The sequence below is a fragment of the Pristis pectinata genome, chromosome 26 (genome assembly GCF_009764475.1).
Source record: "Pristis pectinata isolate sPriPec2 chromosome 26, sPriPec2.1.pri, whole genome shotgun sequence".
NCBI classification, from domain to species: Eukaryota; Metazoa; Chordata; class Chondrichthyes; order Rhinopristiformes; family Pristidae; genus Pristis; species Pristis pectinata.
In genome coordinates this window covers 20,084,512-20,109,145 of record NC_067430.1, presented here as the reverse complement: position 1 = coordinate 20,109,145, position 24,634 = coordinate 20,084,512, and the positions used below count along the sequence as shown (strand labels likewise).

The 24,634-nt window shown below is 40.2% G+C and overlaps 1 protein-coding gene across 8 annotated transcripts in view; it reads right to left on the bottom strand.

Moving 5' to 3' along the window:
* Positions 1–24,634, bottom strand: part of camta1a (calmodulin binding transcription activator 1a) — a 936,513-nt gene that overhangs the window by 255,650 nt on the left and 656,229 nt on the right. For all 8 annotated transcript variants that reach the window (XM_052039225.1, XM_052039226.1, XM_052039227.1 and 5 more), the window contains one exon: positions 8,528–8,599. In XM_052039225.1, coding sequence (XP_051895185.1) covers positions 8,528–8,599 — 72 coding nt within the window. The remainder of the gene's footprint in view (positions 1–8,527; positions 8,600–24,634) is intronic.

Genomic DNA, 24,634 nt, shown 5'->3' with positions numbered 1-24,634 from the left:
GGTCTGAATTGGAGTAAAGTTCTATCCTGCCGCCTAAACGAGTAGCCCATGTCACATATAAACAATTCGATAAAGAGCAAAGTTCTGTCCATAATGTCCCATCAAACACTCTGATCAGTTACACCATTGTAAAGCTTCTACTGAGCATTTCATCTTGATGTATGGTGTAGCTTAGCCTTGATACAAATTTTCTATTTTTTCTTGTTTCTTTAGCATTTGTTGATACTTTTACAAGTTATATCTATCTGTTAATGCATAAATGTGCAGATATTACTTTCTACAAACCACACATTAACAGATGCACTAGTTAAAATGCTGTGTGTTTCTAAGCTGCAATATGAAACCAATATATACTCTTCAATCTGCTTAGGTTCCTAAACTCAACAACTAAACTCTTAATGACCCAAGATGAGGTACATACACGGCGACAATTAGCCTTCAGTGTTTCAGAGACACACTGTACATCAAATGACATTTTATTCCTTATCCCACAATGTTCATTCTATGACCTGTGAGATTGCAAATATAGTGTCAAAATAAAATCCAGCCATTTATGCCTAGAGCATAGTAAGAGGCCATTCAGCCCACATCCATGGCAGAATTTTGCTAGCTTGGTTTGTGCAATAGGCTCTTGTCCAATAAGATGCTGAGTCTCCTCAAAGTGCTGACCTGGACTGTAATGGAGACTGGAAAGGTCAGTGTTTTAATTCACTGTACCATCTGCTCATATCACATAGTTTAGATGTAATCATACCTTACAACTACAGCAGAAAGTTGTGACAGGAGAAGCAAACTTTGGCATTTCATATAAATGACATTCATTTTACATTTTATTGCCCTGTCATGTCTCTTTTAGTCCCAGTGCAACAGAAAGCTTTTAGTGTCAAAATCTTAACACACATGGCATCAATAATGTGAAGCTGGTGTGAAAATTATGCCTTTTGCTTTTCAGTAGACTTAGAGCATTGAGGAAGCTTTGCTTATTCACTAATTCCTTAAAAATATGTATCAAATGGCTAATTTCAGAAGAAATAACAAAGCAATTTGCAAGGTGGCAAGACCACTTTATAATCTATTTACTCTTATAGAAACAAGGAATAGAAGATATGCTCTGGTCATCAAACTGGAATCAGTCAGCAAGTTGAGTGCCAGGACAGAGGTGTCACATAATCCAAGAAATGTGTGTTGAGGCACTGGAGAGAGGCCATTGACAATCCCATTACCTTCTACAATTGCACACCTCCCATTTCCACCGCATGGCCCAGAGGGCAAAGGTATCGCTCTGCATAATACTTAAGATGGATAAGTGTTCAGGCACTCAACTACCTCATATTAATAATTCACCAAGGGAAATATTATTTCCTTTCTGTCCACTAAGCATTTTCTTGTCATAGCTTTTTTTTAACCATTCTAAACTGCTCAGTCAAAAACGCAATTCTACTGTTTTGCAATATCATAGGTCACACTGAAATTGCAGGGTCTGCCCATTTGGTGGCTCAGAGGCCACGTTCTGTATCAACATTTGGCTAATAATTTTTATTTTTTGCCTACAATTCCTGACAATGCTGTAATAAGCCAGAGTTCATTAGTTGCATTTATTCAGGTTTGGTGACCACACTGCTGTAAGTAACCAAGATTGATTATATGCAAGTTTATGCATAACTATCCTCAATTCATTGCATTTTATCAAATGAATGTAGGCAGAAACACAAACAGTGTAAACATTTCGAGAATATTAGAAACATTATTGGGTTTGCACTTTATTCCTGAGGATACCAGCTTTTGTGGAGTTGGTATCCCTGATGTCTACACAACTAAAAATGCCTCCAGCAACTCATTGCTGGAATTGTAAACCCAGGAAACTCTTGTTAGGGAAAAAAATTACGTGCCCAACAGCTGCATAATCAAACCAAATTTGATACACAGCCACAAAAATATTAGGCCAGGTAATCCAAACCTTCAACAAAGAGATAGGTTTTAAGAAAACAAGGAGAGCTAGCTAGATATGTGGAGAGATTGAGGGAAGGAATTCCAAAGTTCAGGGATTAGGCAACTAAACATTGATGAAGCAAAACAAATCAAAAATATGTAAGAGGCTGAATCGGAGGAGTGGGGAGAATTGGAAGGTCGTAGATCTGGAGATTACAGAAACAGGGGGCAGGTCAGGCTTTCGAAGAAATCTAAATACATGCAGATTTAAAAATTGTTGTATCACTCGACTCTGACTAATGTGGGTCAACAAGTTCAGAGCAATGGATGAACAGGCCATGGAGTGAGTTAGGGTGTGGGTGGTAGAGTTTGGGGTGAGCTCAAGCTTTGCGAGGCCAGCCAGGAGATCCTTTGTATCGTCAATCAGGCCAAGGATGTCTATCTCCTGGAATCAAAACTAGAATAATAGAAACAATGGCAAAAGAGAACAGTTTTCTATACAAAAAGTGTTTTTTTAACCAAACTGTAAGCTTGCAAGGCATTATCCTAGGACACATTGTTCTTTGATGGGAACAGAGAGAATCAATTTTAATCTTAATCCTAATTTTTTTTATTGCTAGTTTAACAACTAGGTCTGGAGGTTTTTGAGCTTGGTGTGACAACCTCTGAATACAGCTATCTGATTAACACTGCTGTGTGGCAAGAGTCCACAGTATGCCTGCAATCTCACAACAATGTGGGTTTAGAATCAGAGTGAGTGACAATGGGGCTAAGACACAAATCTACCTACTGGAAATAAGGATATAAGCAAAAAACAAAAGCGTGAAATTCAAATCCTGACATAAAGAAAACATTTCTTGTTAAACTAGCTATACATTTTAATATGAATCATATTAATTATCATTCACCAGCCAAGGAACCAGCAACAATCCCAGAATACTAAGGGGTAAAAATTCATATGTGGTTGCTGACACAGATGCAAGAGCATCAGCTGTTTTGTTTTATATTTATTTATTGCACATGAACATCACTGGCTAGGCCAGCATTTATTACTCTTCCTTAATTTTTTTTGTGTAGGTAGTGGTGAGCTGCCTTCTTGAATACCTGCAGTCGTTCTGGTGAAAGCACTTTCACAGTGTTATTGAGTTGAAAGTTGAAGGATATACAATATATTTAGCAATGATGAAGGACAAATTATATATTTTAATGTGAAGATGCTGTGGTCCACACCTGTGTGTGTTTACCTTTGCTTTTCTTTGTATCTACCTGAGTGTGCATTAGTATGCATATCCTTACCTCTCGCAAAGGCACTGATTCCTGCTGTGAATCCATAGCTTTCTGTTCCAGTGGATAATATCCTTGGTGAAGCCAAATGTAAACTGGAAGAACAACACTTTATATTCTGCCTGGGTAGTCGACAGCCCAATGGTATGAACACTGAATTTTCCAACTTCAGGTAACCCCACTCCCTGTGTCTTTCTACCTCTGTATCCTTGTGATCCACTTAGGTTCTCCCATCCTCTTTTTTCCATACATCCCTCTAGCCCCCATCACCCTGTTTTGTTTCCCACCCTCCACTTGGTTTTTCCTACACTTCTTCTGTGCCCTCCTCCATCTGGTTACTAGCTGCCCATCAGCGCTCACTTATCTGGTTTCACATCACTTACTTACTTATCGGAGTCCAGCATGTGCACCACTTATCATCCTCAAGCCTCAGTCCCTATGTTCACCTTCCCCTCCCCCCACCTGGCTTCTTCTGTCCCTTTTATTCCTTGTTTGTTTCAACTGTCTGTCTCCTAACTCTACCCCTTCCCCTTCACCCACCTAGCTCCATCTACCCATCATCCTCACTGCACCTAGGTCTACCTATCACCTACCAGCCCCTGCTTCATCCCTCCCCCCTCTCCCCTTTGTTCTGGCTAGCCTCCCTCTCCACTCTCAGTCCTGATGCAGGGTCTCGACCTGAAATATGGGCCATTCCCTTTCCAGGAGTTTGTTTTTCATTCCAGATTCCAGTATCTGCAGTAGAGAAACAAAGGACTGCAGATGCCGGAATCTAGATGAAAAACACGACGATGCTGGAGGAACTCAGCAGGCCAGGTAGCATCCGTGGAGAAAATCAGGCGGTCAACGTTTCAGGTCAGGACCCTTCTTCAGGACATCCAATCTATATAGCTGCTTTTGTGAAGAAAAGGTATCCTCTGGTACATCACAGAATCATGAAGAAAACAATAAACACAAGACAGAGATTAGAAGGGGTGACTGATGAGGTTGATTTTAGGGATATTATAGGAAGAGAATCGTAAGATGTCAATGATGCGAAGAAGACTCTGAAGCATGGGATCCAAGTGACTGGAGAGAGGAGAGATTGCAGAAAAATCATCCAAAGGAAGGGCAAACTCAGTGCAGGAAAGGGAGATCAACAACACAGCATACATTGGGGGTTAAACTGAAGAGTCGGGACTGCAGGTTTGCCAGTTGAGCTATTGGCACAGTTTAAGAGAAAGCAATTTTATTTATTTATTTATGCATGTAGCTTTGAGAAAAAAAAATGATTCCAGTCTGTTGGCTATTAAAGTCAGTGCTTCAAAGCCTGTGCAAATTGATTTCCAGAATGTTCTCCGTGTACCTTCTCTAAACTTAGTCCCATATCAATAATAAAAGCTGTCACTTCTAATCAGCTGCATTTTCCTTGCACCTCTCTCATATCTGATTATTGTTAATGACTCACTGAAGTCTCTCTTTTTGATGATCTGCCAAAATAATTTGGGAAATGGCCAACAGAACAGATGCAATAAAGCAGGTGAGAAGATCTCCTCCCCTCACAGCTGACCTCCTAACCATGAACAACCATCTTTGAACTCCATTGGCAGATTTACCCCCTGATGTCTTGTCTGCATCCAAGCATCTTCGTCATTATCCTACAGTCAGGATAAAGCTAGGGTTTTTTTTGTGTGTGTGTGTGTGTGTGTGTGTGTGTGTGTGTGTGTGTGTGTGTGTGTGTGTGTGTGTGTGTGTGTCCTTACCAACTTACCAACTGCAATGGTGCAACTGAGCCTATTATAGCTATGTTATGCACTGTGGGGGTTCACATAGAGCAGAGGTGTCCCAGCAGATGGCACAATGTGAGTTCAGGCCTGATCTAGCCCACACTTCCTCCAACCCTGCATAGTGCAAGGACCTTCCCTCCTTGAAGCACTGTTGCACTGTTCCACAACTTCTGCCGGCCAATATGGCCATTTCTTGGTGGGAACTTAACAGGTGGTTAAATTCACACAGCTTCATTCTTTTGAACAGTACAAATTATATTGAAACCTGCTGGTTCTTTATGGAAACCTACTGATGATTAAAGTCCACCACCCTCTCCTTTCTTCACCTTGGTCTCATAATTCAGGTTATTCCTATCCAATGGATCTGAGTGACTAGCAAACACTGGAGTGCTGACCATTATTCTGGCTCCTGCCCTCCCTCTTGCTTCCCATAACTTCATTTGGATGTGGCACTGGGAATAGAGAACTTTCTCCAAGACTGAATAATCATCTCTACTGGTCACCCATCTTTCGTAGCACTAGGTGATCTCCAGAATGATTTTCTTACCTTGTTCTGTTATCTTCCTATCAGACCTCAGTCAGATCCATGAGAAGCATGTTGTAGCCTACACCTCCTTTCCCCATGGAACTTTTCTCTCTTGGTGTAACTGGCAACTATCTCACTATCAGTTCTTAGATGAATGTTCCCTTCTTGGTTCTTTTAAACCACTATGTCTTTCTTACTCCCTAAATACTTACTACTTTGAACAGCTCCTGATTTTCCCTCTGGCTCATTTGATGTTTGTATATGCTCACAAGCCCACTCTCTATCATGCTGTGGGATCTTTGCAGTTTCCCAAAACCAAGGGTACAAAGCCGACTGCAACTTTATTCATTCTGCCCCTGAATGCTATGAAACCTGCAATAATCACCAGTTGAGTGCCTCAGTTTCAAGGAATTAATAAGCTTTTAGTCAAAGGCAGGAGAGTTGGACTTCCTAGATTGTTCTCATACAGTGCAGCACAGATTTGATGGGCTGAATGACCTCACTCTGTTGTAACCTTTCTGTGATTCTTTGTTGGCTAGTCTCCTTACAACATGGAGTTTGGCAAAGCTGGCACTCATACTTTGAGCATTGACTGTTCCTCAATATCTCACTCAAACACAAATTGAATCTAAATGATGACACATTTACCTTTGGTCTTTTTTTCTCTTACTACAACATGCACAGAATCATACAAAAGCATAGAAGGTAGCCCACTTGACTGTGCCAGCTCTTTTTAGTTAGTCTACTCATGCCCTCTTTCCTCATTATGCTGCAATTTCTTATCAAATTCCCCTTTGAAAGCTTCTATTGAGTCAGGCGGTGCATTCCTAATCCTAGCAACTCATTGTGAAAATAAGGTTTTTCCTTATATTGTCTCTGCTTCTTTTGCCAATCACCTTTAATGTATCCTCTGATTATCAAGCCTTGCAGCATGGCCAGCGACAGCAAGCAATAATCATGATTATCTTTAGGACGGCTTTTCTCTGTTAAATATGCCTCTAAGCTGGGTTGCTTTATTTGTACTGTTTTTGTTGTGAGACCATTTACCCAAGCTGTATTATTTATTTTCTTTCCTTGTTGGCAGTGTGCATTATTTTATTGTTGCTGTGCTCTGTGCTGCCTTTGTTATTGATCATGTCCATCTAGATCATGCCAACAGGGCCTCATCATAACTAGCTGTTTTCATCTAAATTGATCTGTACTGTGCAAATATTTGAAAGGTATATAACATGCCAATGTAGCAGGGGAACTACAGGGTGTCATGAGGAAAGGGATAGCCCCTTTATTCTCTGTCAAAGCTTGGAAGTCTTGCTGAGATACAACCATTAATGGCTCCACAGCCTGTACCTATTGCAAAGCTTTCTCAACAGATAAAAGCCTGGTAGAAAAGGAATTAAATCCCCAATCCCACCCACTCACTCTCTTTTATTAGCAGGCTATTGTAGCAGTGAAATCAAGTTCTCTGGGATCTTTCCCTACCCAATAAAGGCAGAGAGGAAACAGACTATGGTACGGGGAATGGGGAACTGGATGATTGAGGGGAGGAAGGAGCAGAGGAGAGGAGACGAGAGAGGAGAGGTGAGCAGAAGGTAGGAGGAGAAAGGTGGGAAGATTAGGAGTGAAATTAAGAAGAGAAAAAAGGGGGAGGAGAAAGAAGTGGAAGGAAGCATTGAAGACCTTACAGGGAAAAATAAAGTTGTGTTGTATCTTGCATTTCTATCCATTCATAATCATCTATATGCACAATAAACCACTACCCAAATCACACATTCATCACTCCCATATCCACATCTCCAATTATACAACCTTGATAAACAACATATACTGTCCTGATTAAAATCCATCCAATATTTTCTGGATTTGCACCCTCCAGTTCCACCACTATGCATAAACTCTGCCTCAACATTCACAATCCTGATATAAACTCATCTGATTGATAACCTGCTCAATTTACACCCTAGTGATTTACAAATTTAGATACCATTGATATGCAACCCCTTTTATATACTGTATGTCTGACTTTGAAGCAACTCACCAAATATATACCCACACTAGTATACACACTGCTCAACCACCCCAAATGATGTATAAATCCCTTTGATGTAATTTACAATGCCAATTTACATTGTCCCCATGGACACCCTGAAATATGCACACCCACTCATCACATATCCCACTAACTACACATCCCACCAATATACACTATGTCCAATACACACTATCTATCACATACATTGCCTCACATAATCCCTAGTTGATAGTTACCCCCAACCCGATAAATGTGATGTTCAATACACACCCTGGGCAATATACACTCCACTTGATAGACATTTCTCCAATACACAATACCTGAAATATACCACTGGTATATATCTGATTAACATTCTGCCTGATTCATATGCCAGCAAGAGTGCCAGCAGTCCATATTCTGGAACTTATACCTTTCACTCAGACCATGGAAGGAACAACCATGCTTTCACTGTCCTATATCCCCAGTGCAATTCATTGAGTCATAGAGTCATGCAACACAGAAACAGGCCCTTTGGCCCACCATGCCCATACTGACCATCAAGTACTTATCTATACCGATTTCCTCTCGCTTATTTTAATGTATTAATTGTTGTTTCAATTTCACTATTGTGAAATCCAGCACAGAGAGCCTTTGCTAAGTAATGCTAAAAAATATGGGTCCAAGAAGTTGCTATACTTTAAGTTAACGTTTCAGGCTGTTACATAATGTTAGAGAAATACAAGAAAAGCAAGGAACCAAACAGATATTTGACAAACAGCTGAACAAACATACTTTCACAAGGCAAAAGTCATCAGAATGTGGCCGATCCACTACTGTGAAAGCCAACTGTAAAGGAATTTCAACAAAGAGCTCCAATGAAAATTGTGCCACAAGGTGTGACTACGCTAAGGAGCAGACAGTGGTAGAAACACACTGAATACTATCTGGCAGTGCTGTACGAGTTAGTTTTCATTGCCATATTTCATAAAATAATATCAAATTATCTCCTACCTGAAGAAGCCAGTAGCACCTCCGGTGGAAAGTGGGGATAATGGAAGAGTGGACATAGCAGCCATAAAGACACTGTGAAGACAAAAAGGTAAAGACAGGACTAAATGTTCTCTTGGTCAATTCCAGTCCTATGCCATTACATATGTTCTTTCTGATGTTTTTCACCTTGCTGTTAAGCAATTCCTTACTTGATTGTATTAATGTATCACAGTCTCCAGCATCATATCTAAGTAATTCTTTATTGGGGGTGATGGAGGGGAATATATTGCAGGGGCAAAGGGAGGTGATTCCCTTACAGCAAGCAATGACATCTGGAATGCCATTGCCCTGTCTCTCACCTGTACTCCCCAGAAATAAAAGTCAATGTTAAATTGAATTTCACATTCAGATACAACTAATCAGTACTGGCGAAAAAAATCTCCACTATCTCAGAAATAAAAGCATTAAATACTGCAGGGAAGTAAAATACCTTGTTTTTAAAACTCCAGTAAAAATCTGAGATCTCTAGCCAAAAAAACTGGGGAGAGATTTTTCTGTCACAGGCAATATTCCTACCAATGCAAATCGTATCCTAAAAACCTGTTACCTTTAAAAAGTTGTTGTCTTTTCTCCAGTTTTTTCAATCCTCCTGCAGTTGAAAAATCTGTTAGTTCTGAGCCAGAAACAAGAACGTTCATGCACAATTTTACCCCAAGAATTATCAGAATTTGGAAAAGGGGAAGCCCAATATATAGGGGGCAGAAACAGCAGTGATAGGTAGACAAAAGGGGGGAGGCGGGATGGGCACAAGATGGTGATAGGCAGGTGTGGGGGAGGAGGGGAGAGCAGATCCACTGAGGGATGGTTCAAAGATATGGAGGCAGGCGGCATGGGGGCAGGGGAGGAGAAGAAAAGGAGAGAGAAAAAAAATGGTGAGCAGAAAAAAGTGAGATAGGCTAGGAAAAAGGCAAGGGTGTGTGTGTGTGTGGGGGGGGGTGGGGGGTGGGGGGGGAAGGTTGGGGGGCTTGGTTTACTTAAAGTGGGAGAATTTGATGCTTATCCCATTAGGCTGTAAGGTCCCAAGATGGAAAATGAGGTGTAGTTCCTCCAGTTTGCGTTTGGATTTCTCCCGGCAATGGGGGAGGCCGGGGACTGACATATCAGTGATGGAGAGTTGAAGTGACCTGGCAACAGGGAGATGTAGATCGTGGTTATGGACAGATCGTAAGTGTTTGGCAATGGGGAGATACAGATTGCGATTAGGCAACGGGAACACCGATGCTCCATCTGTAACCACAATCTGCATCTCCCCGTTACCAGTCACTTCGACTTCCCCTCCCACTCCATCACTGATTTGTCAGTCCTCGGTCTCCTCCACTGCCGGGAGAAATTCAGAGACAAGTTGGAGGAACAACATCTCATTTTCTGTCTTGGGCCTTATAGCCTAACTGGATAAACATCGAATTCTCCCACTTTAAGTAAATCAACCCCACCCCCCAAACATTCTTTTCTTCCCTTTCCTAGTCTATCTCTCTTTTTTCTTGCCATTTTTCTCTCTCCTTTTCCTCTCCTCCCCTCCCCCCATGCCGCCTGCCTCCATACCTTTGACCCATCCCCCGGTGGATCTGCTCTCCCCTCCTCCCCCGCACCTGCCTATCACTATCTCTTACCTGCATCTACCTATCACCACCTTGTGCCCACCCCACCTCTCCTCTTTTGTCCACCTATCACCGCTCTGCTTTCCCCCATATATTGGGCTTCCCCTTTTCGTATCTTTAGTCCTGAGGAAGGGTCCTGACCCGAAACGTTGACTGTCTGCTTTTCTCCACGGATGCTGCCTGACCTGCTGAGTTCCTCCAGCACCTTGATGTTTTTCATCTAGATTCCACCATCTGCAGTCCTTTGTTTATCAATTATCAGAATTATTTAATTGAATTGCATAATTCACTATGTTAGAGGATGAACATTACATTACTTAGAAATTACAGTACATAAGTTATTCAGCCCAACAGGTCTATGCCATTGCCTGTCCTCTACATAAGCCTCCTTCCACCTTACTTCATTGCACCCTATCAACAAGTCCTCAGAATTGCTAGCCAGGTCACACAGCCCATATCCGATCACACCTAAATGATAAATGACTATGCAGTGAGAAACCACTGCAACTGCCAACTGTGAATCTATTTCCAGAATATGTCAGCAAACTAAGATAAAAAAATAAACACTTGCAAACAAATGAAAACAAAAGTGTTTATATAATAAAGGCACTGTTTCTTTAAATCCAGGCCAAAATGGAAGCTACAATTCAGTATGAATGCTTTGAAGAATAATATCTTTTAGTCTCAGTACTGTCAATGTCAAAATAGGCAAATAATTACAGCCCACTGTACCCTATCAGTGGGCATCTTTCACTGCTGTCAGTGTAACCTGTCTGTGTGTAACACCATGTTTCCATCAGGTCACTTGAGGATCTTTGTTAAAACATGTATTACAGACCAAGAAGGTTACGGTGCTGAAATATTTCCTTTGCAGATATAAAAACCCAATTTTCCACCATTGCTCTTTAAGTTCCTCATGTCCTGTGAGTGAATTTCACAGTGCACAAGTACAAAATGATTTAAAATAACTTCACCTCCAGGTATCTCACTTGCCTTCGCCCCAAACCAAAAATTTTGTCTCAAACTACCTGCTTTTGACCTGGAAATGACAGCTACAAACTGGATTGCACAGACAATGCCTGTAACCTGGTGCCAGGCAATAACGTCCTCTAAGAAAGAAGGGCTAAATTTAAGGTGGGGAGGAATGTTGAATTATTAGTTCAATCCAAATCCTTTGAACTTTTGACAGATATATTTTATGATGTGTGCATTATATGAATTTAGTTGCAATGAAGTGTTGGGAATCCTGGCTGATATAAATGATGTTGGAAATTCTGTACTTTTGGTGATGTTGGGTATCCTACAACATTGTTATTGATGTTGATAATCAAATACTGTGACTTAGTGTATAAACTCCCAGCTGAGTCAGAAGAACACTCTTGTGCAATAAAGAGGACATGCTGCTTTGTCAGAAATTCTACCTCTCAGATAAGGTATGACCACCAAGGCTTCATCCAATCTGAATTCATGGTGCTATTTCAAAGAACAGGGGAGTCTTCTTTACCATCCCGGCCAAAGTTAACCGTCATGCAAAATCACTAAAATAGATTCCCTGGTCATTTGTTGTCTGCATGCTGAGTGCGGAACCTTACAAAATACAACTTGGATGCAGTTTTCTCTTCATGATAGCTGTGTTTACATCTCAAAAACACTCAACTGGCGGTAAAATACTGGAGACATTCTGGGGTCATGAAAGGCACTATAGAAATGCAAATATCCTTTGTGTCCCCATTAGCTTTCAGTAACCAAAGAGTGATCAAATGCTTGAAAATTTTACCAGTGATCCATTGGGACAGACAGCATACAAGGGAGTAGGATTTGGAATTTGGCAGCACTATGGGAATACGGTTTAGGTTTAAGGGGGTTAAGAGGCAATTCTGGGGAAAGAAGGAAATTAGGGATACAATAGGTTGTGTCAGTGAGATGGAGTTAAATTAAAAAAATGGAAATACTTGTGTCCAGTGTGCTTCCTAGCAATTCGTGTGCTCCTATCACTGTTTGATGTTAAAACTGCCCATCTAATAGATGCATGACTTAACTTGGAATTGGTACCTGTCAACCATGAGCATCCATCCAATTGTGTCGAATCACAAGCTGCAAAGAGGAGACAGTAGCCACTGACTATGAAGACAGATTTTAATTTGCTATCAATCACTGTCCACTGGCTCCTAAGCTCTTTCTGTTACTCATTTTTCATGTTAAGTTTATTTGAATCCCCTCTTGGTAAGCAACTGGCTAGCATAGGCCAAATTAATTTAGTTAAGAATTTAATGTTTATTATATTTTCTTTTAAGGGGAAAGCAGCAGGAGATGCTTAGTAATGAACAAGATTTAACAGCCTGTACGATTAGCAGAGTAAGTGTGAATAAGCTCCTGGTGTGGCAGCTCGCCTATTCACTTATATGCCTGCGGCTTCTCACTTTCCTTCTACTGGGAAAGTCTACTACACTTGTAACCATGCAAGGGGTTTCCTCTTCTCTGCAGACTGTCAAACTATCCATGAGGCAAACACGTAGCAGGTGGCTGAATATGGCCTCGGACTAATTAGAATGCTGGAGTCCAGCTCTTGTTATTGTTCCTTTCATCACTGCAAAATGTAAATAGAATCATCAAAGTTTATAGCACAGGACGAGGCCATTCAGCCTCATTGTGCCTGTACCAACACTTTGGCACATATTCTCATTCACAAATGTGCACTCCCAGTTTATGTCCACAAATGTGTAAATTCATCATCCATGAGTGTCACTGAATGAAAAGATTTCTCCCCAGTTTATCTGACAGTCATGTTCTAAGATAGCAATGTAGAGGCCAAGATAATTTCATTATTGAGGAGTAAATTAATAATAAATATTGCAACACCCAAGAATGCAGTGTCAAGTGGTACCATGTATCTACAAGGAACAGTTTCTTGTACAATAGAGCTGGGAAATAATATTCATATTTCTGAGCTAGAGGTTCAAGAAGGTCAAACCTCCAGTGAGGGAGAGGTGCACTATTAGAGATGCTGTCTCTTGGCTAGGATATTAAACCAAGACCCACCTGGCATCTCAGGTGGAACATCTTATAAATTTTACAAATGTTTACAACAATAATGATATTTCTGTTCTGATGAAGAGTCTTCAATCTGAAATATTAATTCAATTTCTCATTGAAGAGAAGCTGAAGCTGCCTGACCTGCTGAGCATTTCCAGCATTTTCAATTTTTATTTCAGATTTCGAGCATCTAGGTTTTTTTTGTTGATGTTCATCAACTGTACTTCAAAGTATTTTAAAATGATATAAATGCTTTAGGATCTGCTGAGGTTTTGAACAGTGTGATGTAAGGCTGTTTGTTCTTTCTTGCTCTCTCAGGGGACTGTGAGTAGTATCCAGATACTCCAGGGCCCCATATGTATGCTTCTTGGTACAACATGAACTGCAGAATCTTGGGCATTATATAATCACAGAATTCCAATACCCACAAAACTAACTCAAATATAGTTCCTAAACATTTCTTCAGATTATCTCCCAGCAATACAGCACCAATTTAAGTATTTGCAAAAGAATTTGATAAGACTCCTACTAAACCATTAATTTGCGAAGTTTGGAGGGTTGCCAAAGAATAAAGGTGATAAGAACGGTTAATGTGAATTCTCTTAATCTAACTAATAGGGGAAGGGAAATGTTTATGGGACTTCTTGTACTACACTGATTCATCATGTGGTACAGTTTCCACAGTCAGTGACCAGGATCTAGTAATTCTCCCATTCAACTTGATGTGTGTGGCTGGACAGTGAGTGCCAAAAGTCCATTTAAACAATCGGATAACACAGATGAGCCCAATCCCATCTCCCCTGACATCCTGGTTTTTTTTTTAGCAGAGTACAGTGGCTAGCTGGGGTATACTTCCAGGAATCCTGATTTTATTCTTCCATGCTCAAGGGCACTGGGGCTAACTGCAGGAAAGCAAATTCTGCTTCAGGCAAGATTAGCCAACTCATCTAACATCAGAGCTTATATGGCCCAGTTCCACTCATGACAGTCAGCCACTGAACCCAGAAGGAACCTCCCTCCTGTTGCCAAGTTCCACCAAAGTGAGATTAAATGGAACCTTCACATCAGTGTAGATCTACTTCTTCTAACAGAAATGCTCATTGTGTTGTTTCACTTTGCTACACTATTTGGTTCTTTGACCATTTCTATTCCATAATAGAAATGTTTAATTATTTTAATAATTTTAACGGGTTGAGATGGAATTAAAAAAAGCACAGAGTGATCATGTTTCTGCTGCGACATTATGTCATATCACAGCATAACATCTTGTGACATATGTCATATTAAAAAAAGGCACATTCTGTTACTGTCATGGTGTGATAACACATTAGGAGGCATAAAAAAATCTGGATGTTATTTAAAACACTCCCATTTGGCTTCTATCAAGAATACTTTCATTAAGATGACAATTACTGAAGTGATAGATGCTCTGGTGAGGTCTCAAATTACTCATACTTTTATTACCAATTCAAAACACTGCCAGCTTGTCCATCAAATTTATCGAGTATTAGCATAATGCAAAAAAAACACTTGAGTTGTTAGCAAGAAAATGTTGCATTTTTATCAGGGCTGATTTAGGCTTGAAATGAGGGAGTTAATTGGGTGAAGATCTAATGCTTCCATAGAGAGTTCCAAAACAAGCAATGAAAGCAACAAAGCAGGAAGATGTACCAATTGAATGAGTTGACACAAAACTTGAATTTTCAGAACCCTAAAGGTCAAGGTTAAAGCTCAATGTCAGATGCAGAGTACACATGCAAAATATTAATAATCTTAAATTCTATCCTCCATGATTTAGTGAGGAACTGTGGGTTCAAACCCCATTCTAGAGAAATAAGCATAAGATCCAGGCTGATACACTCAATACAATTCTGAGGAATTGTTGCACTATCGGAGGTGGTGTCTTGCATAACTTGAAGGATCACTTCCCTCTCAAATGGAGAAAAATGATTGCATCTTACTATATAAAGAACAGGAGTGAATTTCTCCCTGGTGACTTTGTTTATAGTTACTTGGTGTGGGTGTCACTGGCAAGGCTGATATTTATTGCGTGTCCCTAAATTCCCTTGAGAAGGTAGTTGTGAGTTATCTTCTTAAATTCATGTGGTGAACAAACTCCCACAGTAGGACTGGGTAGGGGTTCTGGGATTCATAAGGAGTGACAATGAAGGAGCAGTAATGTATTTCCAAGTCAGGACAGTGTGTAACTTGAACAGGAAACTGCAGTTGGCTGCATTTCATATGGGCCTGCTGCCCTGCCCTGCTTGGTGGTAAAGTCTTTGGGGTTTGGAAGATGCTGGCAGAGAAGCCTTAGTGAGCTGCTGCATTGTAGTTTGTGGATGGTACACATTGCAGCCACCGTCTGCTGATCGTGGAGGGCATAAATATTTAAGATGGTGGATGAATTGCCAATCAAGCACTTTATTTTGTCTTGGATAATGTTGAGCTTCTTCAGTGTTTTGAACCTGTAGTTATCCAGCTTATTCAATCACATTTCTGAATTCTGTTTTGTAGACTGTAGAAAGTCTTTGAAGAATGAGCCATTCATCACAGGACAGCCAATATATGACCTGCTCTTGTAGTCATGGTATTTATGTGACTGGTCCAGCTAAGAATTATAGTTAGTGCTGACACCTAGGATGTTGATGATGGGATTGATATTGAATGTCCAAAGTGAGATGGTTAAATTTTAGCTTGATGGAGATGATCATTGTCTGGCACATATGTCCTGGAAATTTTTATCCTGATACATTATCAAGTGTCTTACTGCATTTTGTATTTTGGTTGCTGTCTTCTCCACATCACAAAAGTGACTGTTTTCCAAGAATACTTTATAGGCTGATAATACTTAAGTGTATTGTGAGGTGTTACAGAAATGCAAGTCACTTTTCCTTTTTCATTTTACAGCTGCTAATGTGCTGCATGGTTTACAAACTGTGTTTCAGATCTACAGTGGGCATTCAGTTTTAATTTTTACTTGTAGGATGCTTAGGAGCAATGCAAAAAAGGGTGCCTTTCTGAGCCAGGACTGTAAGAACTCACTGTGTACAATGCTGGATCTTTATTCGGTAACCAACTTGTAACATATCTGTCCTGGGAGAGTTTGATAGCAGAGTGTGAAGGACGCTTTACTCTGTACCTAACCACAACTGTACCTGCTCTGGATTCCTTTGATGGGACAACTTAGGAGAGCTTTATTCTATATCTAGCCCATGTTCTACCTGCCCTGAGAAAGTTCAATGCAGAAGAAGGAAGGTGATTTATTTTACCTCTAACCTTCAAACACTTGATGCTGACAATGGAAGATATTCCATTTACGAGCATTAACACTGCTACTAACCTTGACGAGCACAAAATTCACACAAAAAGTCATAAAAAAAACTCATTCGATTGGTGCCAGAAGCATGCGGCTTGACAGGTCTGCAATTCAAGCACAAATTGAGAGCACTTGCAATTTTAATATTTAATACTTTCTGTAGGAGTCAGGCTGGGCGGTACAGAACTCCCTTTTTAGATCACAAATCTCCAGACATGTGCCACAATTGCTCATTCTGATTATTCAAGGAGATCTTATCAATCAAAGCAATGAATTTTTCACACAGCCACTGTGAGAATGATGTTGTTTTGATGAGTAGCATGTCATTCTCATCCTTCCTCCAACCACTACAAAAAGAGTTCCTTCCAAAATTAGGAATCAATAATAAAAAATTAATTTCAAAGAGCATTTCAATGGTTTTTCCCTAAACCTGAAATAGTCTGAAGCTGTTTGGTGATGTTGCTAAGGTGTTAAAATTTTATCAGATTTTTGAAGTTTGAAGCATTCATGGTTTATATATAGAATAATGGACACTCAAGAGACAGTAAGAGGCTAAAATCTAATCAAGGGGTTTAGATGGTTTAAATATAGAATCACAGATAATCGTTAGTGACAGCAATCTATATAGAATAATTCAGACCTGGGAGTGTAATCTAATTGAAAAACTCAGGTGATTTCTGTATAGAAAAACTGAAAACAAACAGCGTGTTACAGGACACAATCTAATGAGGGGTTCAGGTGATTTATATATGGAATAAAAGGTACCCAGGAATGAGTTTGGGTCGAGAATTTAATCAAAGGGTTTAGGTGCTATATAAATTGGCACCAAATTGTGAGCTATAGGCTGGAATCTAATCAAGGAGTTTGGGTGGTTTATATAAAGAATAACTCACACACACACTAAGGTACATGCTAGGATCTAATTAAAATATTTGTGTATCTTATATGTAGAACAACAAACAGTAGTCATACAAAACCAAAGGAAGAAAGAAATTCAGGTTTTATCATGATTATGCTCTGCATCTGTTCTGCAGGAAAAATAATAACCTCAGGAAGCATCAGGCAGGTAACAATTGACCAGCACACAGTTGACAACCTGCTTTTAATGACTAAAGAATGTTCTGTGCTCAAGATGGAACGTATTTCCAATTCATGCTTACAAAATGAGGCACTGTCAGTTCAGACCCAGAATGCAACTCAGCTCCATTGTCAGAATTGCAGCTTCCACATTACATCCAATGGCACCTTTTCATTTCCTGCACAAAACACCCAGTTGCCAGTTTCAGTGAGGTTCAGTGATAAGCTCTCTGGGTCCAGGTCCACTGTTCAAATTTCTCCCTACCTTATCCCACATACAACTATTGGTGGCTATTCAGAGACTCAGAATTTCTTGTACTTTGATTATCTAGTTTATCTTGAAGAATGAAAGGCCAGTGTCAATATAGGTGTTTCAAGGGACATCTGAAGGAATTCAAATCAATTCTGCCACATACTGTAGTCAAAAGGCATCAAAAGAAGGCTGACATTGATTTCTCTCTCTCCACACTCCTACGCTGAACTCATTTGTTAAACCAATCTTCAACCACTTCCAGAATCATTTCAAAAGAATGACTTGAATTTGTTTCTGCCTGAGGTATTTATTGCTAAACCTAATTCTGATTATTTAACATTTTCAATAGGCAAGCCTTCACAAAGCTTTAATCAATAGTAACACCTTGAAGAGAAAAAGGAAAGCTGAAGATGGATATAAAATGAATGCACAGTACAAAGCGCAGCCCAAAGAGTGATTTAATGCTCATTCACGTGACATGAATATACTTTCTTTCACAGTTTTTCTGTGGTACCATGGATGTGCCCATTACATCAACCTGTGATAAGGGTTTTAAATTATGAAAGAAACATAAGAATTATGATTAAAAAAATGCCTTTCATGACCTCAGAATATCCCAAAGCATGTAACAGCCAATGAGATATGTTTGTTTAAAGTATAGTCGCTGTCATAATGTAAGAAATGCTAATACTAAAGGCTGGCAAAACGATCCTAAGAAACCATCTGTAATACAATGTCTTTTGCACATGGAGTGCTGTGTTCCATCCTGGATATCACACCTCACTAAAATGATATTGACCTTAGACAGATATCCTGGAGAGTCACCAAAATGAAACAAGGGTTAAATTATGTGAAGAGGCTGCATAGAAAAGTCTTGTGGCCTGTGGGTATAGAAGATTACACTGTGATCTTATTGTGGTGCCTTTTTTTTTTACTGAGTATCACACAGCAATGTGTAACTAAATCTGCTCTCCAGGCTTCTACAGCCAGCACTACGGTTCCCTAATAAATGAGGCAGCTGACTGAAACATTAAATCAAGGCCACTGCTACTTTCTCAGGTGAATGTAATGATCCTGAAGAACTATTTTAAAGAGTAGTTCTTCTCTGTGCAAGTCGTCTTAGGTTTACCTGTCATAAGTTCACAGGTAAAAGGTTATTAGGTAGAACTGGAGTGGCTCCAACTCAATGTCCTTATAATGTCAGATCTTTGCATTACATCAAATACTTGAACAATAAAAGAAGTCATCTTGGTACATCTGGGTCAGAACAAGATTTGAGCTCATACATAATTAAAAAGTTATCATCAGTCTCCATTATTTTCTGTGAAACTGGTACATTAATCTTTGATTTTTCTTTTCCTGCTTTAATAAATATTTTATATTCATACATTTGCTTCCCTGGGTCAAATATTGCTATATCCCATCCCATTTAAGTCAGTTTGGATCATTTAGTAGCACTCTGGTGTAAGTTAAAAATCTACAGGTTTCAGCTCAACACAAGAGCTTCAGTGAATATAGACTGACCATACAGGGCTGTACCAAGGGAGTGCCACATTGTCAAAGGTGTTATCTATTGTTTGAAATGGAAATTAAAATCTGTGACTGTCTGCTCATGGATGTAAAGAGTGTTACCAAGTCTACAAACTCCAAGCTATTCATGTTCCTTCAACTCAGACTTCTTATGCATCTCCTATTTTAATCACTCAGCCATTGATACATTCTAGGAACTGGAATTTCTTCTCTAACCCCCGTCTCTCTTTCTCTCGCGCTCTCTCCCTCTCTCCTTACGATGCTCCCTAAAGCCTACAGTATTTCTTTGACGAAGCTTTTGCCATATCATGGAATCACAGAATTGTACAGCATAAATATAAGGCATTTGGCCCATCCAATTTAAACCCAGTCAGCTCCACTATCTGGCTCTTGCCCAGCCCTACTAAACCTTTGTTGATGTATGTTCCAATGAAACAATTTGGAATGTTTCACTGCTTCAAAGTTATTATTTAAATAGAAGTTGTTGCATTGGACATTCAATTTTCTGGAACCATGGGACAAAATAATGCACTGTAGAGGTTTCTTAATCAGAAAGAAGTTGGCAAATTACCTTCTAATTTAAACTTGCTACACCTACTTTTTTTGTGCATTAAAACATTTGCAAGATGAATGGCAGGCCTGCTGAATGCATAGTTGGGAAAGGATTAACGATGACTTGACTTCAGTTTTGCCTTGTTTCCCCTATCCATTTGGGCAAACTATATCCTTTACTGGCAAGTGCTCTTTGCTACCCACCATACGTGTGTTCCCTTCCCCCTCCCCCGGCACCCAATGCCCATCACTGTCAAGACAGCTATATTTTAGTTTGAATAGCTGCTCACTTATAGGTAATTCATGACTTTGTCCAATGTCCATACACACACTTTCCAGAAGTGCCACTGGATAATTACTGGGAGATGATACATCAGCCAATTCTTATTTGCTGTAGCCAAGAGTCATTTGGGCCAATTATGTTGCTCTTATTATTACACTAAGTGATATCAAAGAAAGGTTTGCTCCTCTATAGCAGTTTTAGCCACTTCAGAGCACCCCAAAGTGCATTACTGCCAATTACCTATTCTTGAAATGTAGTCATAAACTTTGAATAAAAAGATGGGCTGAATCTTCCTCATCAAAATGCCTCAGTTCATTAGCATGTGCCAAATGAGCCAAAATTCCTTTCCAGGGACAGCATGCTTGTTCCTATTAAGTTAAGATCTCTATCACAAAAATGTCTGAATCTATCCTAAATTCTTCAAGCATGTGATGAATTACTTTGAAATGACGTCACTGTTGTTGGGAAATATAGCAGCTGTTCAGAACTCAACAACATCCTGCAAACAGCAATAAGAGGAACAACCAGTTGGTTTATTTTTTAATGAATGCCAAGGAATGTATGCCAAGACATTAGGAAAAGTAAAGTGCCTGCTCTCTGCAAGATCTTTAACACCAACTAATATGCAGCACTCCCTCAGCAATAGAAAGTCAATGATTCATCAGAAGCAAATCCTAGAGTGGGGCTTGAACTCACAACCCTCCTATCTTAGAGACTGCCACTTGAGTGCTGCTTGTTCATTGTGCATATGTAGGTTAGGTTTGGGACAAAGCCTGACATCTTCAGACCTCTTCCTCTGATTTTAAATTCTTCATCATTGTGTTTAAATTCACCTTTGGTTTTGCCCCACCACTTCTCCCTCCCCATCTCTCTCCCTCCTCTACTTCCCTCACCACCCCCTCCAATCATAGTAAACTCCTTTGGTTCAGCAGCCCTTTGAGATCTGTGCATTCTTATAGAGGTCAGAAGTAGATTTCTGTTGTCTTGGCCTCAAGCACTGGAATCTCCTTCTTAAAGCTCTCTACTTGTCTATCCCTTTAAGACACTCATTAAAATCTATTTCTGTGGTTAATGTATTAGACACCAGTGTGATTTGTTTGTTAATCATTCCTGTCAAATGCCTCAGGTGCAGTATAAATTTAAGTTTTTGTTGTTGTTCTGTGCAGGGTAATTCTTAGCTTTTTGTCATGGGGGTTGAAACCTCAGACAAGTAGTTAGGAACACTGCAGTGTTCCACCAGTTAATGACTAAACCACAGGCAGGCAGGCTAATGGAAGGAAGAGCTACCCAGTGACCTTGACCAGGCCAGCGGCACTACACTGTTGTCAAGCACAAGAGACGGATTTGTGCTGAGAGATGCAGCCAGCCATTTGAGGCCTAGCAATCAAAACAAATAAAAGCAAAGTCAGATAAGAGGTGCAGAGGTGAGGATTTGGAGGAAGGGACAGAGAGGTGGCAGGAGTTGATGAGTGACTGTATGCTGCCAGCCTTTTCTGTGATCACCAGTGAGTTGGAGCATGAAGTACAATTGATTTCTGTTTGGGCAAAATTCAATTTACTGGAACAGGAAGGAGGCTTGCTTCTATCACATTGTTCTAAACAGGAATTCTCTTCTGTTGTTATTGATACCAACAGGGATAGACTGCAATCAAACTACATACTTCGAGTTGGTGCTTTGCACCTTAGCATTTCTCTACCTACCTTCTCCACTCCAATTCAGAATACGAACTCATGACTGCATAGAGTGGCTGAGGTAAATATATATTTAATGCAATGCCAAATGACTACGAGGGAGAAAGAAGAAGGGCATACTGGGAGGATTGCATGAAGTAGGCTGGGAGGAGGGTAGTGTGGAACATAAACATCAGTTTATATTCAAATGGCCAACTGGCCAGTTTCTCTGCTGCACATTACACCAGTGAAGAGTCCAGCAACCCTTGATTAACCCATACCCATTAAATGCAGTGAAGGCAGCAGGAGCATATGGGAAATATAATGCTTTCAGCATACAGCCCACCGGTAACTACAAGAATGATTGGCCAGTTACATCAACAGAGGACCAATTTCATGAGTGGCTAGTACCAGTTAAAGCTAACCTCCACTGCTTAATCATCTTGCACCTCTTAAAGTCCATTGTGGCTGGAGCAGGTGTTGGTAGGCCAACTGAAGCTTACCTGTGGAAATGAAAGTAATTACCATACCATGAGAGACAATGGCTTCCAAGGTATTTGAATATTTCCCAATGGCCTACTATGAGACACAAGCCAGACGCATGATGGAATACTCTCCATTTGCCTGGGTGTGTACACCTCCAACAACACTCAAGAAGCTCGACGCCATTCAGGAAAAAGCAGCCTTATCAATTGGCACCGCATCCACCTGTATAAACATCCATTTCCTCCACCATAAATAGAGGCACTGTGGCTTCATCTACAAAATGACTGCAGTTACTCAGCCGGGTTACTCCAACAGCACCTCCAAAACCTCTGACCACTACCACTGAGGAAGGTAAGGGCAGCAGGAGCATATGAACACCTCCACCTACATGTTCCTTTCTAAGCCACACATCATCCAAACTTGAAAATAGATTATTGTTCCTTCATTGCAATGATGATCAAGACATTATATCACTCAGCTTTGTACCAACAGCTCAGATGGCTATTCAGCACCCTTAGATATGCAGAGATGGGCCGATGAAAGAGGTGGGGTGTAGGTTGCAAAAGGGCTTGCCATTTATCTTCCAATCCTCCCTAGATACAGGGGAGGTGCCAGCAGAATAAAAGTGACAGCTTTGTTCAAAAATGATGCAAGAACTTGCATGGCAACTAAAGACCAGTCAGTTTAACCTTCATTGCAGACAAGTTTTGAGAAACAATAATTTGTGAAAGCATTTGGATATGTTTGAATTAGCAAAGGATAGCTAACACAAATTTGTTAAAGGCAAATCATTTTTGACTGACCTGATTGAAATTTGTGATGAAGTAATAGAGAAGGGTGATGAAATGAATACAATAGATGTCATCCATATGGATTTTCACCAGGCAGTGATAAATTCTCATGGAAGAGGCAGGTAAACAAAATTGAGGATTGTACAATTAAAAGGTCAGTAGAGGCATGAATAGGAAACTGTTTTAAGGGCAAAAAATAGAGAGCACTGGTGAACAGTTATTTTTTTAGATTAGGAGATGTGGACTTTGGTGTTCCCAAGAGATGATTGGTGTTAGGGCTATGGCCTTTTCTTGATAAACATTAACGAGTTAGTTACGAGTGTGCAGATAAAATGTCCACATTTACAGGTAACACACAGTTGGAATTGTGATAAACAGGGAGGAGCATAGCATAGACTTAATGATAAAGATAGTCTGGCAGAATAGGTGGACAAATGGCAAATAAAATTTAACACAGATAAATGTGATATACTTTGCCAGAAAGAATAAAGAGGAACAAAAGAGATTAAATCAAATAGTTCTGAAGATTTTGCCAAAAAAGAGGGACCCAAATGTTTATTGTATAAATCTTTGAAAGCGCCAGGGCATGTTATGAGAGTGTAAAGTACATGGCACTTTGGGATTCATAACAGAGGCATAGGGTACAAAGCAGGAAAATTACGTTGAATCCATATAAAAGACCAGCTAGTCTTGGAATATTTCATCCAACCTGGTCACCTAAGTTGGGAAGGAAATTAACGTCCTGGAGAAGGTGAAGAAGAGATTGATTAGAATAATTTTCAGGATGAGGTATTTAAGCTGCAAGGTTAGATACGGTTACTTTCCTTGGTACAGAGAAAGCTGAGAGGTGATTGGTAAAAGTGCACAGGATCATGACCAGTGGAGAGAAGCTATGCCCATTAGTAGATAGTTCACAGAGTCACACAGCATGGAAACAGGCCCTTCGGCCCAACTTGTCCATGCCGACTGTGTTGCCCAGCGAGCGAGTCCCATCTGCCTGTGATTGGCCTATTGCCCTCTAAACCCCTCCTATCCATGTACTTATCTAGGTGGCTTTTGAATGTTGTTAATGTTCCCACCTCAACCACTATTTCTGGGAACTCATTCCAAATACGTACCAGCCTTTGCCTGAAGAAGCTGCCCCTGATGTCCTTTTAAATCTCTCGCCTCTGATCTTAAACCTGTGCCCTCTTGTTTTTAGCACCCCCTCCCTGGAAAAAAGAGTATGTGCTTTCACCCTGTCTATACCCCTCATGATCTTATATACCTCTATCACATCACCCCTCTAGCTCCTACGTTCCGGGAAATATAGTCCCTAGTCTATGCAACCTCTCCTTGTAACTCAGGCCCCCAAGTCCAGGTAACATCCTGGTAAATCTTTTCTGCACTCTTTCTAGTTTAATAACATCTTTCCTATAATAGGGTGACCAAAACTGTATACAGTACTCCAAGTGCGGCCTCACAAACATCTTATATAA